The sequence below is a fragment of the Stenella coeruleoalba genome, assembly GCF_951394435.1.
Source record: "Stenella coeruleoalba genome assembly, chromosome: 14".
In the NCBI taxonomy this organism is placed as follows: Eukaryota; Metazoa; Chordata; class Mammalia; order Artiodactyla; family Delphinidae; genus Stenella; species Stenella coeruleoalba.
The window spans coordinates 62,657,604-62,675,660 of record NC_137160.1 but is presented as its reverse complement, the minus strand read 5'-3'; the positions used below and the strand labels follow the sequence as shown (position 1 = coordinate 62,675,660).

Here is an 18,057-nt window from a genome sequence, read left to right as displayed (position 1 = left end):
TCCTCTGCTGCCACCGCTGCTGCCTGGGTCCTGCCCGTCCAGCCGGCCCCGCCCGCCCGGCCCCGGGGAGGGATGCGGCGGCGCGGTGCCCAGGATGCCCCGCAGCCCCGGGACGCGCCTCAAACCCGCCAAGTACATCCCGGTGGCCACGGCGGCCGCACTGCTGGTCGGCTCCAGCACCCTGTTCTTCGTGTTCACGTGAGTCGGCCGCGGCGCTGGGGCCAGAAGGGGCAGGGCTGCGCACAGCGGTGGACGCGGCCTGGAGGGACCAGGGCCGGGGTTGGGCTGGCGGGCTGGGCTGGGTTGGGGCACCAGGGCCGTGGGCAATGTGAGACCCCACTCTGGGCCAAGGCTGATGCCACGAGCGTGCCCTTCCTGGGGTGTCAGGGACAGGTGAGACCTGGGTGTGAGGACACTGGTGTCCAATGGCCACCCTGTGAGCATACCAGGCAGGCCCTGGGTGCGAGGCGCCGGCCCGGGCAAGGGAGTGCGTGCGGGGGCTGCCCAGGGTGTGGCTGCAGCCCTGCCCTCCCCACGAGGGGAGGGGGGCCGCCCAGAGCCACCAGCCCTCCTTGCTAGGAGCCAAGGACGACTCTCAAGTGCCCTCCCAGCCGTCCGGCCCCAGGCCAGAGCCAAGTTCCCGCGTAGGTGTGGCCTGGCCCGGCTGCCACGTGCCTGCCCCATGGCCACCGCCGACGCTGGCCTGGCAGTGCCCTCTGCCTTCTCTTGATCTCCTTCTCAGGAAGGTCCAGTGGTCACAGCTGGAGGCCCAGGTCAGGCCACACCCAGGGACACTGGCCTCAGTGGGCGCTGGGACCCTTGAGGCAGAGGGCAGGTAGGTCCCGGGCCCGTGCAGACCAGGGCAGGCGCTGACCACAGTTCCCTCTGCATTGTTGTGCCACCCCCCTCCCCAGGGCTCCTCAGGCACAGGGAAGGGTTGGGGACCCCAGGCTTCAGCCATGCAGGTCTGCGACCACCTCCTGCCACAAGTCCCAGGCTGGGACACAGCCAGGTCACCAGAGTAGCAACCACTCTAGCCTTCCTGGGGACCTGAGGCTTGGGGTGGCCGCAGCCAGTGGGGCATCTGTTCCAAGGCGGGGGTGGGCAGAAGCCAGCCGGGTACCCCTTCACCTTAGCCGGGGCGAGGGCAGCAGCACAAGGATGGAAGGCTGCATTGGGCACCTTGGAGGTAGGCGAGCCCCGACCTGGAGGCTGGGCTGGGTGGGCACCACAGGCTGCCAACAGCATGTTTAAAAAAGGCCTGTGTGGACAGGCTTATTTCTGGCTTTGGCGAGCAGACTTGTTCTTGTCACTCAGATGCTGCTGGCTATGAGGCTGTGGGCAGCGGGCGCGGGCCGAGGTGGGATGCGTCCCGCTGAGGCTTCTGGAGGGTGGGGCCTGGGCAGGGGTCTTGCGGGAGTCTGGGCCCTGCTTCCCTGCAGCCTGGCCTCCACGTGCTGGTTCTGGTTTCTCACTCCCCAAATGCAATTCAGCATTTGTCCTGACTTTAAAAGGAATATGTGTTCTCTAATGAGAACTTGTGAAACGCTGGGGAAAAGTTCAACAAGCAACTGAGATCAACCCCACCCCAGGGAGCTCACCCACCTCCTCTCCCCTTAGGTGCACACAGGCCCCCTGAAGGGTGCTTGTCCTGAGCCTTCCCTTGATCTCAGAGGGTCCCTACTGTCCTGTGAACTCAACCTGCCCTAGGGGCTGGGCATGGAGGCTGCCTACCCTCCCTCTGCTCTCACTGCTGGGGTTCTGGGTTCTGGGTTCAGTGATCCAGCGCTGAGAGGTTCGGGGTTGCCTCAGGGCAGCACAGGTGTGCCCTGCATCCTGCCCTGAGTGACTCACTCTGCCTGAGAGACCATGCGGAAGATGGAGGTGCAGGGGTGCTAGCCGGCGTCCAGGTGCAGCAATCATCTTGCCAAGGGACCCTCACTCGCCCCCTGGAACAGGGATCCCTGCACCCCACGGCCACATTCCTTGGCTGAATGGCCATTGAGGACCCTGGCTGGCGCCCAGCCCAGTTCTGAAGGCATTGTAGCTCCTGAGGGGGTCTGCTGGGTAGCCCAGGCCCAATGACACCACCCACAGTGGGCTGATTCCGGGTAAGCAGGGGGCCAAGCAGTCCCCTTCTTGGGACAGGCCTCTCGTCACCCCGGTACCCACACCTCTGCCCTGTTTCTGATCCCAGGCCCACTGCAGACTCAGACACCTGCTCCTGGGCCCTTCCTACCCTGCCCTCGGGGCCCCACAGGATTCTGTCTGCTCTGCTCCTTGGACTTCACTGGAAGCTGAGTGGTCCCCGGCCCCCGCTCTATACTCAGTAAATATGAGTTGCCCCTTTGAGACAGGTCCACGTAGGCAGCAGCTCCGGGTGTCACTCAGGGTGGGGAGCCCAGGCCTAGAGGACCAAAGACCCCTCCCTTGGGCCAGCTCTCTGAGGGGCTCGGCCAGCAGGACATTCAGACATGTCACCAGGAAAGGCTGGGGTGTAGGGAGGAGGCCCAGAGCTGGGGGTGTCCCCCCACGAGGATGGGTAGCATGCCTCAGGGTAGGTTCCTGGTGGCCCTCCTCCTCCAGGAAGCCTTCCTGGGTTCTTGGTACAGTTCTGTCCCCCTGGACCCCAGAAGGCTCAGCGTCAGGCTGGGTCAGGTGCTGGGAGGTGTCCGAGAGTGCCGAGGCCAGGTCTCTGCCCCTTCCCCTTCCTCCTCCTGGAGCCACCTTACAGAACGACAGGGACCCTGTGAACATCAGAGGGCCAGGGCTGCTTGGTGGGATACCCATGCCTGGGGCCGACACTGGGCTGTCTTGTCTCTGTCTGGGGCCAGTGGGCTGACTTCTGGGATGTCATGGCAGGTGCCCAGGATGGGCCTGAGCCCTCCCTATGCTTAGAGGCCCAGTCAGCCACAAGGCCCAGCCTAGGACAGTGAGAGTTCCAGTCCAAGACCAAGCCAGCCTGCGGCGGGCCTAGGTGGATGGAGCCGCTGGCAGGGACCATATGGGGAGGGGGACACTTGGTGTTAGTCCCCTGCCAGGACTTGCTGTGTGTACCCCTGGTCCCCTGAGCTTCAGTTTCCCCATCCGCTTGGGTGTCTGTAGGGTGGGTGCATGTGGCCAGAGGCCCTGCCTGGCTGGACCAGGCAGAGTAGCCGCAGACCCTCTGGTTCCGGGTGTCCCGTGTGTGAGCTTCATTAGTCAATGTTAATGAAGAACCTGATTTAAGTGAAAACGCCTGAGTTAAAATTTTCCATTCTGCATTTAGCCGAGGCAGCATGCTACGCTGCAGAACCCCATCCTGCTGGGCGGTGTCTCCCGCCGGCCCAGGTTGGGCCATGGTGGAGGCTCAGGAGGGGAGCCGGCCCGGGGGAGGGGCCTGCAGTGTGTCTGCCACCAGTGGGCAGTGTACAACCCCTGCCTGGCAGGGCGAGCCTGGAGCACACCATTCCCTGGGAGGGGAGTGGGGTGTCATCCCTGAGGGCAGAGAGGTGCTCCTGGAGCCTGGCACAGACTCAGGCGGCCGGAGCAGTGCTGCCTGCCAGGCCTCGCCCACGGAGCTCACGTGTCCTCACACATCCTCACACTTGCCCAGCCCGCAGGGAGCTGAGAGATGTCCAGAGAGGGCTGGGGTGTGTGGGTCAGTGGAGGAGGGGCAAGTCTGCATCTGTGTTTGTGTGTGGATGAGGGTACAAATGTGCCATTGTGTGCACGAGTGTGCATGTCCATACACACGTCAGCACACGCGTGCCTTTTGTGTTGATCACATGTGCGTGTGTGTTTGCATGCTTGTGCAGTATCCACACATGTACGCCTGGAGCATTGTGTGTGTCTGCATGTGTGCTACACACGTGTGCATGCATGGGTCCCTGCATGTTCATGTGGATGTGCGTGTGTTCTTTTGTCTTCTCCCCTACTTAGCCGTTCCTGGGCCCTGGCAGCATTGGCTAGCGAGCTAGTCCTTGTTGGGCATGACCCAGGCCTCAGCCCCTCTTATGGCACAGCCTGGGGGTAGAGACCCCTGGGGTGAGGATGGGGGGACAGAATGCGTGCCAGTGCCTGATCCTGGGTCTGAGTGAAGCCTGGGGGGCTGGACGTGGTGAGTGGAGGGTGCAGTGGCTCAGGTCCCAGTCAGAGAACCCATGCCCTCCCAGACTTGCCCAGCACAGGCTAAAGCCCCACCCTGCCCTCCCCGGTATGTGCTGCCCATGCATGCAGTGGGTGGGTGGTGTCCACCCTGGGTAGAGGCCGTCTAGAGCCTCATTGCAAGCGTTACTCCATCACCTTGCAGCTGCTGCTCTCCCCAGCCCCAACTGTGTCACTCAGGGTCATCAAGGCCCAGGGAGGACAAAACAGTGTGGGCCTCCGGGGCGGGGGTTCAGTCCCTGCCTTGGGTGACAAGCCCTCAGATACTCTTGATTGTAAAATGGGGATGACAGAAGCGCCGCCCCCCCGCCTGAAGGGTGGGATGCATGGTTCACTGAGCAGGCCGGTGGGCAGTGGGCTCTCAACATCTGCCGGTAAAACTTGGAGGGCGATGATGAAGGGCCGTGCTCAGCCCCCGTCCCACGTCCTCCCGCCTTCAGCGCCCGCCTGCCTGCTGCACGTGTCTGCATGTCTGTCCGTTCTCGGCTGGTTCCTTCCTCTCGAGAGCAGGCTGGCTCCTCAGTGTGCGACAGTGCAGGTGCCTGAGAGCCACACTTTCCTTTTGCACAGACTACATGGTCAGCCCTCCCAGCAGGCGCGTGGGGAGCTGGCTCGCAGCACCAGGGTGGGTCCGCGGTGCCCACCTCTCCCAGGTTCTGGCTGTGCCTGGCTCTCTCTCACCTGTCTTAACCGGCATCTGGGCTCCTAGCCCCCTCCCACCCATTTGGGCAGACCATGCCTCAGGGACCCACCGTCATCCTGCCAAATGACATTGGATCGGAGGTCACAAACATACATTGAGCGCTGTCTGCACGCCAGGCTCCAGCGTGCAGGGGTGGGGAGTATGGAAGGTATCTGCTCTGGGCCGCCTGGGCAGGGGTGGTGGAGGAAGGCCTCCTGGCAGAGGACCCCGTGTCCTCAGACTATGCATCACTTCCACGGCGGGTTCTGGAGAAGAGGTAGGGGCAACTCACGGCTCCCAGCCTGCCGAGTGTGCTGCCTGCCGTGGGAGCGGAATCTTTAAATAGCCTCTTGCTTTCCACTAAAAATAGAGAAGTTCCGCTACCATGGAGGTGGTTGCTGGGGTGGCAGGGCTGGCTCCTGGCCAAGGCAGGCGTGGGCACCAGTGTGGCCGGCGTATGCCATGGGGGCGGGCAGGGCCACGGGCACGACTCACTCTGCAGGTGGCCACAATGCCCTGTCCACATGGTCAAGTCTGGTGTAGGGGATCCCCACCGGCCCCCCAGCTACACAGAGGGCCTGAGTGCGGGGAAGGAAGCAGACCCACTGGGTGCCCCCTGCTTATCACAGCAGCCATGGGAGAGATGGTGAGCCTGAAGCCAGAGGGGCTTCGTAGTAGCCTAGTGGGCAGAAACCCACCACAGAGTTGGGGCAGGGGGTCACAGGCCATGTGCCTGAGGACTGGTGAGTCTCCAGTCCTGAGGAAGATGCTCTCTGTGCCAGAGTGTCCACCAGGGAGGCGTGTGAGACCTTTGCAGGGAGCCATCAATCTGAGAAGGCTTCATGGAAGAGGGGGCAGCCTTGGAGCCAAGTGGCGAGGGGTGATGAGAGATGGCGGAGGGGTGGGAGGTGCCATGCTTTTAGTCTCCAAGTATTCTGCACTGCCCTATGGAGAATAAGGTGACAAATTAAAAAGAAGAGGCAGCCTGGGTGGGGATGCACCCAGGGCCCAGGCCCTGAGACTGCACCCCTCAGGGAAGAGCAGGGAAGAACCCCCCATGCATTTACCGACCGAGGATTGGGGCTCCCCACACCACACCCCAGAATCTCCCTGGCAACAGGATCCTGCCAAGCTGGGGACAGGTCTGGGTGAGGCCCAGGACTGGCCTGAGCTGCCCGGCAGTTCACTGGCCTCTACCCGTCAGAGCACATGGGCAGAGCCAGCTCCTTTCCCATCCTGGGTTCCCACCTCCTGTCTCCTGTCTCCTGTCTCCCCATCAAGGGCAGGGGACCCGGAACGATTCCCAGCTGGGGCAGGAGGACGCGGCTTGGCTCTGGCCTATGGGCCTCCCTGAGCCTCAGTCTGCTCAACGGGGGGTTGAGCTCCTAACAGGCGCTCAGGGGTGTCTGGGTCAGGGCTGGCACACACGGAGCCTGTGCACAGCCCCTGAGGGTTGAGTAGAGAAGCAGTGGGCCCGTGGCAACAGTGGTCTCCCTGACTGCCATGCTGAGCGCTGCACGCGTGTGGCCAAGCCTAATTCCTCTGCCCTGCGTCCCCTCCCCACACACCTGCCACACCCCCAGACCCAGCTCTGCACTGCTGTCCGACACAGGTGCCCATGGTTGACACGAGCTGTGTCCCCAGCCGTTCCTGTCTACAATGGCATCCTCTTCCTCTTTGTGCTGGCCAACTTCAGCATGGCCACCTTCATGGACCCTGGCGTCTTCCCCCGAGGTAGGGCCCTGTGCTGGGGTAGCTCATCTGGCTGACTTTCGCTAGAGTGTGAGTGGCTGACAAAAGAGAGTCTGGCTGGGGGCGGTGTGGGGGGTGGGTGGGAAGGGCTGGCTGGAGAGGGGCTCTCCTGCCAGGGAAGTCACTTTCGTGCTGCCCCCGACCCACAGCGGATGAGGACGAGGATAAGGAGGATGACTTCCGGGCCCCGCTGTACAAGAACGTGGATGTGCGGGGCATCCAGGTCCGTATGAAATGGTGCGCCACCTGCCACTTCTACCGCCCGCCGCGCTGCTCCCACTGCAGCGTCTGCGACAACTGCGTGGAGGTGACCGCCTGCCCCGCCCCCAGCCCACGCCCTCCTCCCCTGCCCGCCGTGTGCCCTGACGCGCTGTTCCTGCCCAGGACTTCGACCACCACTGCCCCTGGGTCAACAACTGCATTGGGCGCCGCAACTACCGCTACTTCTTCCTGTTCCTGCTGTCGCTCAGTGCGCACATGGTGGGCGTCGTAGCCTTCGGCCTGGTCTACGTGCTGAACCACGCCGAGGGGCTGGGCGCCGCGCACACCACCATCACGTATCCTTGGCCTGACCACAAAGGCGGTGTGGACCGGGGACGCTTCTCACAGGGGAAGTCGAGGCTTGGAGGGGTGGGTCGGCAGCCCAGAAGTCCCCAGGGAGTGGGTCTCCTTCCCTGAGCGGGCGGTGGGGAGGGTGGGTAGTCTGTCCACAGGTGCCTGCTCCATCCTCACCCACGGCCGTTGGCCTTAACGGGCCAGCATGGCCGTCATGTGTGTGGCCGGCCTCTTCTTCATCCCTGTCATCGGCCTCACTGGCTTCCACGTGGTGCTGGTCACTCGGGGCCGCACCACCAATGAGCAGGTGCAGACCCTGGGTGGGGCCATGCAGTGATGGGGCTGGGCATGGGAGGGTCCCCGATGGGCTGAGCGAGGAGCCAGGGCTGCACAGGGACTGGGGTGGGGGGTGCGGGGCAGGGCCGGGGCCCTCGGCTGATGTGCAGCTGTGGTAGGGGAAGCTCTGGCCCTGGAGACCCCAGGTGGGGTTTGGCATGTGGGGTCTCACCTGCCCTGTCCCCCTCCTTGCCCCCATCTGTAGGCACTGCAGCCACCAGTGAATCAGAGCCCAGAAATTCCACAGCAGGGGCAGACCCTGGTGACCTGGGTTGGGGGCACCCCTGGGCTAACCCTGCCCAACTCACCTCTGCGGAACCCCTGCTGTCCCTGCCTGTCCCCCTGCCCTCCTTGGCCAGACCCTGGCTGGCCAGGCTGGCTGAGGGGTCCCATGTCCACAGGTGACGGGGAAGTTCCGTGGGGGTGTGAACCCCTTCACCCGCGGCTGCTATGGGAACGTGGAGCACGTGCTGTGCAGCCCCCTGGCGCCCCGGTGAGGCCCGGCGGGTGTCCAGTGGGCCTCCTCGGGGTTTGGGGTGGGCAGCCATGGGCCCTCAGCCTGATCCACTTCTGCTTTTGGCAGGTGGGGTCCTGCCCTTGGCATGCATTCAGGCCAGGTTGCCCTGGCCACTGACCCCTCTGGCCCTGGTGCAGGTATGTGGTGGAGCCGCCCCGGCTGCCGCTTGCCGCTCGCCTGAAGCCGCCCTTCCTTCGGCCGGAGCTCCTGGAGCGAGCCGCACCACTCAAGGTCAAGCTTAGTGACAACGGGCTGAAGGCTGGCCTGGGCCACAGCAAGGTGGGGGCCCAGGGGTGGGGTAAGGGATGGGGTGAGGTGGGAAGTGGTCAGGCTGGAGGGACCTAAGAGTAGAAGGGGGAAGGACTGGGTGGAATCGGGGAGAGGTCTAGGTCCCAGGCCTCAGGATGGAGTCCCCAGTTAAGCCCTGCCCGTGGCCTGTACCCTACACACCACTGACCGTGCCCCCTCCCAGTCCAAGGGCAGCCTGGACCGGCTGGATGAGAAGCCGCTGGACCTGGGGCCGCCGCTGCCCCCCAAGGCGGAGGCTGGCACATTTGGCAGCGACCTGCAGACCCCACGCCCCGGCAGTGCTGGTGAGGCGGGGGCGGCCAAACGGAGGGAGGGGCACAGACTGATCCCAGTCTGACAGTGGTCCATCTTCCCCAGAGAGCGCCCTGTCGGCGCAGAGGACCAGTCCCCCGACACCCGCCATGTACAAGTTCCGGCCCGCCTTTCCCACGGGTACCAAGGCGCCCTTCTGTGGGCCGAGTGAGCAGGTGAGGAGGCCTGGCCCTGCCCAGAGGTCCCGAGGTCCCGCCCCGCAGGCTCCACCCAAGAGCCCCCCCCCCCCCCCCCGCCCCCCGGACCCCGGGAAACTCCAGAGCCCCGCCCCCAGACTTCGCCACACCCTGGAGGCCACTTCCCAAGGAATCCTATCTAAGGCCACGACCCAGGTCTCACCCCTGAAAGACCCGCCTGGGTCACAGAGGGTGTGGGCATCCCAGCTGGGGCTGGTAGAGGGGAGCAGGGCCAGGTGTCCTGGGAGGGGCTGGCACAGGTAGTCCTAGCCACCCAGCCCTTGGCCAGTGTTGCCTGCTGGCTCTAGGCGCTGCCCCCGGGGGCACTGTGTGCCAGGATGCCTGGAATTCCACAATTAGTCACTCTGTAAGGTCCTCAGGGCCCTCGGGAAGGCTTCAGAGGAATTTGAGATTGTTTGAGGAAGCACATTTATTCTCTGCGTTCACGTGGAGCAGCGGACGGCCTGAGCAGACACCCAGACCCCTGAGGTTCCCAGGCTGCCTGCCTCCTTCATGCCACCAGAGGGCAGGCCCGTGGCTGAGCCAGCACGCTTGGGCCAGCCCCTCTCTCCCAGGGAACTCCCTCCAGGACTGATAGCCTTCCTGACCCTGCCTCTGGGGCCTGCTGGTCAGGGCAGTGAGTCTGGGCCTCCCTGGCCAGTGTCCGGTGGCCCTTCTTGGAATGAGGGGGCTTAGGTGGGTTGCCTCCTTCCTGGGATTGTCCTGGGTCCCATGGAGGGTCCGGCTGGTTGGCCAAGTGCCCTGAGGCCACATTTGTCCCCACCCATGCGCCTTCTGGGTTTTGAGGTTCTGCAGGCTCTTGTCCCAGTCCAAATCTGTGTGCCTGGAATCACGGAGAATCAAAAAGGCCCCTCTCTGTCACTGTGGCTACCCCCTGGGCTGCTGGGCTCTGAGGGCACTGCCCTGCTGTCTGCTTTGCACTGCCCGCCCAGACCCTCAGCCGTGGGCTGCCTGGGAGAGGCCCTGGGTCACTGTGTGGTTAAGTCTCTCTGAGGTCCTGATCCCAAGGCTGCCCCAAGGCCCCTTCCTCTCCCTGGGGAGTTGGGCTGGAGCAGATGCACAGCCTTCCCTGGAGAGATACTGGGGCCCCCGGCTCTGCTCCACCCTGTCCCCGCTTCCCTCCGTGGGGCGCAGGGGATAGAGAGCTTCTGGGAACAGCTTGTCGGTTGCACCTGCCGCCATCCCTGATGCCACCGGGATTGCAACTTCCTAGTGGGCACAGAGCACCTGGTGAGCGGGCAGGGCACGGTGGGTGGGCCAAGATGGATGTGCGCCATCTCCCCCTGCAGGTCACGGGCACTGACTCCCTGACGCTGGGGGAGGACAGCATCCACAGCCTGGACTTTGCATCCGAGCCCAGCCTGGATGTCCCTGACTACCCGCCCAGTGGCCTGCATGCGGCCTACCCGCCATCCCCACCACTCAGTGCTGCTGACACCTTCTCAGGCGCCTTGCGCTCCCTGAGCCTCAAAGCCGCCAGCCGGCGGGGCGGGGACCACGTGGCCCTGCAGCCCCTGCGCTCTGAGGGTGGGCCCCCCACGCCCCACCGTGGCCTCTTTGCCCCCCACGCACTGCCCAACCGCAACGGCAGCCTGTCCTACGACAGCCTGCTGAACCCTGGCTCTCCCGGGGGCCACACGTGCCCGGCCCACCCCTCAGCTGGCGCAGCCAGCTACCGCTCACCCTACCTGCACGCGGGGGCAGCGGGCGACCCACCACGGCCCCCGCCCCGCAGCTTCAGCCCCGTGCTGGGCCTGCGGCCTCGGGAGCCCTCGCCTGTGCGCTACGACAACCTGTCCAGGACCATCATGGCCTCCATCCAGGAGCGCAAGGACAGGGAGGAGCGTGAGCGGCTGCTGCGCTCTCAGGCTGACTCGCTCTTTGGCGACTCGGGCGTCTACGACGCACCTAGCTCCTATAGCCTGCAGCAGGCCAGCGTGCTGTCTGAGGGCCCCCGTGGCCCCGCGCTGCGCTGCAGCTCCAGGGACGACCTGGTGGCCGGGCCCGGCTTCGGGGGCGCCCGCAACCCCGCGCTGCAGGCGTCGCTGTCCTCGCTGTCCAGCGCCGTGAGCCGAGCGCCGCGGACCTCCTCTTCCTCCCTGCAGGCAGACCTGGCCAACAGTGGCGCCCCGGGGGCCCGGCCTGCCAGCGGCTCGCACAGGTCACCCGTGCGCCAGGTCCCTCCGTCCCCACCTAGCACTCCCCGCTCGCCCTCCTACGTGGGCCCCAAAGCCGTCGCCTTCATCCAAGCGGAGCTCCCAGAACCGCCGCCCTCGCTGTCTGTGCAGAGGTGGGTGCTCAGGGTGCGGTCAGCTGCTGGGCACAGGGCAGGTGTCTGGCTGCCTGCAGGGCCTCTTGGCCAAGCACGTGGGGGCTGCCCAGGAGGCCTGAGGCTACCTAGGGGGGTGGGCCTCACCCACCTTGGAGGATCCTGGCGGCCAGTGTGAGGGTAGCCCGGCTCCAAGGGCGCCTTGGCATGTCCTGGGACCAGGGGCAGGAGAATTTGCATCTTGAGCCCAACACCCACACTCTCCCCTGGCTGGCACAGACCCAGCATGTGGGGGACCCTAGGGTTCTTCCTCTAGAGATGATGCCACTGTCCATGCCCAGAAGGCCAAGTCTGGGTGACCCTCCTCCCACAGCAAAACATGCCACTCTGGGCACCACGGTCCTGGCCCTCGGGGGGCACACAGCCCCAGGAAGCAAGGGCTTCCCTGCTCAGAGATGGGCAAACTGAGTCTCAGAAGGGTAGGCTGGTCCCAGGCCCACGTACAAGAGCTGAGCAGCTGCTGGGCACGTTTGCTCACCAGGGCTTCACCTGGCTGCCGTGAGCACAGGCTCAGTTGACGAGGAGGTTCCTGTTGTGCGTGTGACAGGCCCAGAGGGGGCAGCTGTGAGGCAGCCCAGGGAGGGAGGGGCTCCTGCCTGCATGAATGCTGGGCAGCGAGGTCCATGCTACTGGTCAGTGTTGGGCAGGCTGGAGGGCAGAAGGGCAGCCCCTCGCTTCCCTTGGAGGGAGCAGGGAAGAGGCCACATCGTCACTGCTGGGCTTCCCAGCTCAGGGCACCAGGACAGGGCAGGGTCTAGGGACTCGCCTGGCCAGCATCCACCTGGCGTCCCTGTGTTCTGTGGTCTGTGCCGAGAGGCCTGGGAGGGGATGGCAGCCATTCTGACATCTGTCTGTCCTGTGACAGCACGGCCCTCCCCTGGCAGGTTCTGCTCCCCCACCCATTTCCGTGCGGGACCGTCCAGGGTCAGAGGCAGGGGCTGCCCAGTGCTCCGTCTGTGTCTGTGTCCTCTGTCCTCTTGCCTCCGCTGGCCCCTGTCCTGCCATGGTCCCGTGTTCACCGTGTGTGTGCGTGTGTGTGCTTGTTTTGATGCAGGGACCACCCTCAGCTGAAGACCCCCCCAAGTAAGCTTAATGGGCAGTCCCCGGGCCTGGCCCGCTTGGGGCCTGCCACCGGCCCCACAGGGCCCTCCGCCAGCCCCGCCCGGCACACGCTCGTTAAGAAGGTGTCCGGCGTGGGTGGGACCACATACGAGATCTCGGTGTGAGGACTGACTGCCACCCGTCGCCGTGGTGCCATGGGAGCCAGGACCCCCCCCCACAGCGGCTGCCCCCCTCCCAACTTCTCTACCCCGGGAGAGGAGGCCCAGGCTTGGTGTGGACGCATCAGCGGGAGGAGAACTACGCCTCCACGGGCCTATCCCTCGTCCTCAGCCCGTGCATCCACTCATCTGCTCACCAGGGCACGGCTGGGCCAAGGGCCATGAGGCTGCAGGATCTGCGTGTTGGTGGCCCTGCTCCCGCGAGCTGGGGCAGCAAGGGGGCGTGGACTGCACAGGTTGTCACCAGGCCAGTCCCTACCCACTTCCCTTACACATGGGTCACTGTGGCCCAGAGATGGACAGAGAGGCCTGGGCCCCTGGCCATCCTCCCAGACCGAGGGCCCCACCGCCCAGCTGCTCCTAACCATTGCCTTTCAGGGACCCGCTGGAAGCTTGTAGCTTGGCAAGGCCCACTCTTCTGCAGGGAGTCCAGGCCCGGCCCACAGGCACCCAGCTTCGGGACTGCTCTGGGTTCTGACGGACAGGTGCACAAATGGACAGACGGACGGACAGCCAGCTGTGGGTGGGGTCCTGGCTCCGTGTGTCTCGTCTCGCCCAGCTGGTGGGCGCGTCCCCGTGTCTGTGCGCTGAGCTGCCATGCCACGTCCCATGTGTTCACGCTCGGGCCCCCGCTGCCCCCACTGCCCGGAAACTCGCTTTAATTGAAGCCTTAATCTTTGCTTTATGCTCTTGTGGGAGGTGATGGGGGCAGAGGGAGCGGGCACAGGAGGCCGCCACAGGGGGCCCACGCGACCCCGAGTCCCCTCCCTGCAAACTGGAGACCCCCACCCGAGGCATGCAAAGTCCAGGCCCTGCTGGAGCCTGGGCGCCCACGTGGAAAGCACATCGGGGAGGGGTCGGAGTTTTGTCTGGCGCCAGGGACCCGAGAGTAAGCACACGGCAGCGTCCGCTTGCGTTGTGTCTGTTTTATGTTTTTATATCTACATCTATATATCTATAATTTTATTAAAAAAAGAAAAAGAGTCATTTCGATCCTTTCCTTGAGCAAGGCCAGGGGCTCCGGGCGGGGGCAGAGGGCGTCAGGCTCCGGGAGAGGTGGTGGCAGATAGTCTGGGCGTGGACGTTCTGCGTGGGCGTTTCCGTGGACTTAAGCCAAATTGGAGGCCTGGGGGGTGGGGGCTGGCCGGCGGTTCTCTGGCTGACCAGCGTGAGGTTTCCCTGGGTCTGCGTCATCCCTGGCAGTAACAGGACGTTTGGAGAGAAGCTGGGACTGAAGCTGCCCCAGGGGCCCCGGGATTCCAGGAGCAGGGAGTGCCCGCCCGTCCTGCAGCTGCGCGGACTGGAACTCATCTCCCGTCCCCCCTGCAAGTGTCCGGGGTGGGGGCGTCGGGAATCCACAGCTTTTCAGGGGCTGGGGGACCGGGGCAGGGGCTGGCCATGTGTGGGAGGCCAGTGGGTCCTCAGACCCTGAACCGGGCAGCTCTGCCCCTTGCTGACCTCCGCCTTTCTGCTTCTCTCTCACGGGACGCTGCAACCCGCAGGGGGCGGATCGGTACCTGCAGCCGTGGATGGGGGCGGCGTGGCCAGCCCAGGGTGCCCCCCGGCCTGCACCTGTGCCACCTCGGCCTCCCGGTGGACCGCCCGTCACTGCGGGTCCCCTGGAGCCCGGCCACTGGGGCGCCCCCCCGGGGGGCCGTGTGCCGTCTACACTTGGCCGCCTCCAGCCTCTTCCCCAGCCTCTCAGGGCCCGAGCGGGACACCAAGTAGAAGACTCCGGGGCCCAAGAGGCCAGGCTGCCGCGGACCCTAGGGTGTGGGCTGGGCGTCCCCTCTCCACCAGCTGCACCTTGACTGACCCCGAGCCCACCAGGGCCCGTGACCCTGTGCCCTCCCAGCTCAGGAAGTCCCCACCTGCTGCAGAGGGTTCGAAACCCTAGGTGGGGGCCCTGGAGCTGCTGGGACCAGCACAGCCTTCCCGGGTGTCACCATCACCTGATCCCCCTGCCTGACCAAGCACTTTACACGCCACTTCCTCCCAGGGAGCCCCGGCCTCTGTGGGTTGGGCTGGGTGGGGGTCTCAGGTCGCCCCTGCAGGTCGCTATACTCCCCGCTCCCTGCACCCAGCACATGAACAGATGCCTTAAGCTCCTGGAGCTGCCAGCTGGAGGAGACCCCAGCCCACCGGCCCTGCCCGGTGGTCTTCACTCCTTCACTCTGAGATGTTGCACCTGGCGAGCTCAGAGGGCCCTGCCTCCCCCAGCCTTGCAGCCCCCAGCCGGCTGGGCCTGGACGCTCGCAGGGGCAGGGCTGGGCCCTGGCCGTCCCCTCTGCCTGGGCAGCAGCTCTGTTTCTCCCACTTGGGGGTGAGCAGCCACAAAGCTATTCTCTATTGTTCTAAAAGGTATTGCCCCGCCCCAGTTTAATGCACTAAATAAAATTTTTGGTGTTTACCTCCATGGCTCTGTCCACCAGCGTGGTCCCCCTGTCCTCCAAGCCTCTGGGAAGCGCCAGGAGGCTGGACTGGACAGGGACCCTGGGGTGGGGAAGGAACAGGAGCCGGGGGACGGGTGGTGGCTGGGTGGTTTGGGAAGGGGGGTGGTCAGCCAGACAGGGACGTGGCTTATGTGAAGCGACAGCAGAGCCGCAGGCTTATGTGAAGGGTCCCTGATCTCCGAGGTCCGCCAGTCCCAGGGATGAGGCCTGAGGGTCTCACTTTCAGTGGAGCCCCTTCTGCACACCCTCTGCTCAGAGCCCTTCTGGTGGCCAGGGCGGTCTGGGGGCGTCCTGTGGAGAGGCTGCCCTGGCAGCGGATGGGGCTTGGGGGACGAGGCAGGGGCGCCACTGCAAGTGGGACCCTAGGGACCAGGCAGGGACCCTCACTGCAAGATCCGCCTCAGAAGGCGGCAAAGCCTCCTGTGCCCTGCCCCCATTTCCATGGAAACAAGTGCACAGGCCTTGTGTCACTACTATATGTCCAGTCGCAGGCCCAGCCCTCAGGACAGACCCTGCCTCCACCCTCCTCCAAGGCTCTGGGCTGGGACCGGTGCGTGGCAGTGCCATGGGTGGGGGCTGGCACGGCCGCTGGGCACCCTGGGCCACACCAGCCGCCTTGCTTCCTCCTCGCTGGGGCTGTTGGGCCTCCGGCCTAGAAGGGCAGGAAGTCGTCCACCTCAAGGCGCAAGAACGGGCCCAGCAGGGTCCGGAGCTTCCAGACGGTGGCGCGGCTCAGCAGGGGCGGCACCAGCCCCTCGAAGGGGGCGGGGTCCACCATGTACACGTAGGCGGCGGTGCAGGCTAGCAGGGCGCCCAGCAGCAACCTCAGGGCCAGCAGCCTGTGGACGGCTGTGGTCAGGGGGTGGGGGCACCCAGGGGACAGTTCCTGGGGACTGGGCTCTGCCCCTGAGCTCGGACGGCCACCTACCAGAGCTGGCCTTTGAGGCCCTCGGAACATCCCAGCTGAGGCCGCGCCTTCTGCGGGAGAGGGGCTGAGTCAGAGCGAGTTCCTGCTCTCCCTCAGGACAAGGGTGATTCTGGTCACAGGGATCCTCTCCAGCTCCCTAAGCGGGGCCTCCAGGGAGAGGGTGGGGTGGGGGACTTACCCCTATGCACGCCATCTGCTGCTCCTTCCTGACCCGGCTGCGGCACTGGGCCCGTTCCCTAGCGGGGGTGGGGGGGGACAGCGCACAGTCAGCGCCACATGTACCCCCCACCTCAGCCTGGCACCACCTGGTCTGGTGCAGGGGAATTGGGGAGGGGTCAGGGATTGGTCCGCCCCATCCTGACCTGGACACCTACCCCCATCCCGGCTCAGCCAGGCCCCGCTGGCTCCCAACCCTGCACATCACCCCAGAATCTCCAGCTGAATGTCCTCCATCTGGTTCAGCACCCCCCGGATGTCCTTCTTGAGCTTCTGGGGGGCAGAGAGGGTAAAGCTGGTCCCCCAACCCCACTGCCCCCACCCAGCCCCCTCATCCTCTGGGTGTTGCCTTTAGGAACCTACCAGGAGCCCGGTGGCCTGGTTGTTCAGGGCCATGTGTACTTCGGCCACGCCGTCCCACACCTGGTGGAGGGTGGAGACTGGGTCACGCCCCAAGGAGCAGGACCCATGCAGGATGCACGTCACAGGTGGCTGCCCCAGCGCCCCCTCCCACCCTTGCAGGTGGGCACCTCGGTGATGGCCATCTTCTTCCTCTCAAAGGACAGTCGGATCTGCTGCAGCTCGTTCTGGGGGAAGGCACAGTGTGGGCAGAGGGAGGGCTGGCGGGTGGTCAGCTCCTTCCTCCCCGCACGCCCCCGGCCTCCGGGGCCCACCTGGGACTGCTGCACGAAGGACTCTTTCCCCCGGCACAGCTCCTGCTGCAGCAGCTGCAGAGGGGCCCTGTCCTTCAGGGGCCGGGCGCTGGCCTGCTCAAGGGGCTGCAGAGGAGCCACCAGCTCAGCCCCAAGGCCATCAGCAGCATCCGTGGTCAAGGACTGCTTGGGAGTGGGGTGAGGGTAGCGCATGGAGTGGCAGGGAGCTCCCCAGAGCCTCCCATCGTCCTACTGGGGCCGCACCCCGCCACGCACTCACCCAGGTCAGGGCCATGCAGCTCAAGTGCTCCGGGCACAAGGGCAGGAACTGCTGCCCCGGCCCCAGGAGGGCCCCCAGCTGCTCCCGCAGGTCCTGGTTCTGCCTTTTCTGCGGGTGGGGGCAGAGAGATGGGAACAGCCACTTCGCAGGCAGGAGGTCGAAGGGGGCGGCGGTGGAGGGCTTGGGGCCTGGGAGGGCTGGGAGCGCACTCACCAGATTCTGGTTCTCCTGCTCCAGCTGGAGAAAGGACTGCTCTGCAGGCCCCAGGAGCACGCTCTGGAGCTGGGAGGGGGCTGCCCTGGGCGAGGCCGGGGTCCCTGCCCCCGGGGTCAGGGGCGGGCAAGGGCAGGGTGTGGGCCCTGAGCTGGGCCCCGCCCCCTGCGTGGGTGTCCCCTGCTCCCGGCCTGAGTGCAGGGGCCAGCCCCACCCCAGCCCCGTCTCTACTTGTCCTTGTCTCGCCCCCGCCGGGTGGTCTCGTGGCCTCTGTCGCTGCATCTCTCCCTCTTCAGCTGTGATAAAGTTCCCAGGTACCTCGTCACTGACCCTGGGCCCCCCACCCCCTGTCCCCGGGGCTGGGAAAGGCCTGGCAGACTCCACTGAGTGGGTGGAGCTGAGAGGCACCATGCAGGGCCACCTTACAAACCCCTGGCAGGGTGGGTCCAGGCATCCTCCATGGCTGCTCGAAGCTGGGGGTTAGGGGCACTGGGGGTGGGAGTGGCCACGGGGTCCCAGGGTTTTCGGCCCCTCCATACCTCCCTGTGACCCCTTCCTGACCCCAGGTCTAGGCTTTGGCCTGGCCTGAGCTGCCACCCTCTTACAGATGGCCCTGTGAGCCATCTGCCCCTTGGGACTAGATCATGAGACACCTCACAAGTCTGAGGGCCCTCTGGGTGTCATGGCTCACAGGTGCCTCAGGGGCACCTGTCACAAAGGCCTGGGCATGGCCAGGGAGGTCATAATGGGCTGGGGTGGTGGTCAGAGCAGGGCTGGTAGGGCCCCTCCCACCATGTCCCTGTTCCTCAAGTAACCTCAGGGGGTCACCCCCTCTGCATCGTCCCCACCACACCCACCTCAACTATTTTCTTAAAATGTACAGCAGATCATGCAGACAC

General features: G+C 65.3%; 2 protein-coding genes across 5 annotated transcripts; one reads left to right on the top strand and one right to left on the bottom strand.

The window, feature by feature from the left end:
• Positions 1-14,338, top strand: ZDHHC8 (zDHHC palmitoyltransferase 8). Of its 4 annotated transcripts, none has more exons than XM_079942656.1 (11): positions 1-198; positions 6,441-6,562; positions 6,730-6,887; positions 6,965-7,137; positions 7,340-7,442; positions 7,873-7,964; positions 8,126-8,267; positions 8,461-8,581; positions 8,655-8,764; positions 10,096-11,096; positions 13,918-14,338. In XM_079942656.1, the coding sequence occupies exons 1-11, from the start codon at positions 95-97 to the stop codon at positions 14,141-14,143; spliced, it is 2,352 nt and encodes a 783-aa protein (XP_079798782.1). In that variant the 5' UTR covers positions 1-94; the 3' UTR covers positions 14,144-14,338. The 4 variants fall into 4 exon arrangements, with proteins under 4 accessions (XP_079798782.1, XP_079798780.1, XP_079798779.1 ...); XM_079942654.1 differs by lacking the exon at positions 13,918-14,338 and adding an exon at positions 12,794-13,393; XM_079942653.1 differs by lacking the exon at positions 13,918-14,338 and adding an exon at positions 12,190-13,393.
• A 1,006-nt stretch (positions 14,339-15,344) lies between these two features.
• CCDC188 (coiled-coil domain containing 188) lies at positions 15,345-17,695 on the bottom strand (the record flags this gene model as incomplete). Its single annotated transcript, XM_079942865.1, is given in 10 exon segments — positions 15,345-15,707; positions 15,797-15,846; positions 15,975-16,032; positions 16,221-16,285; positions 16,376-16,435; positions 16,543-16,599; positions 16,687-16,791; positions 16,946-17,053; positions 17,159-17,638; positions 17,642-17,695. Coding segments are annotated over 10 exon segments (1,224 nt in total). The 3' UTR covers positions 15,345-15,520.
• Between the last annotated feature and the right edge of the window lie 362 nt (positions 17,696-18,057).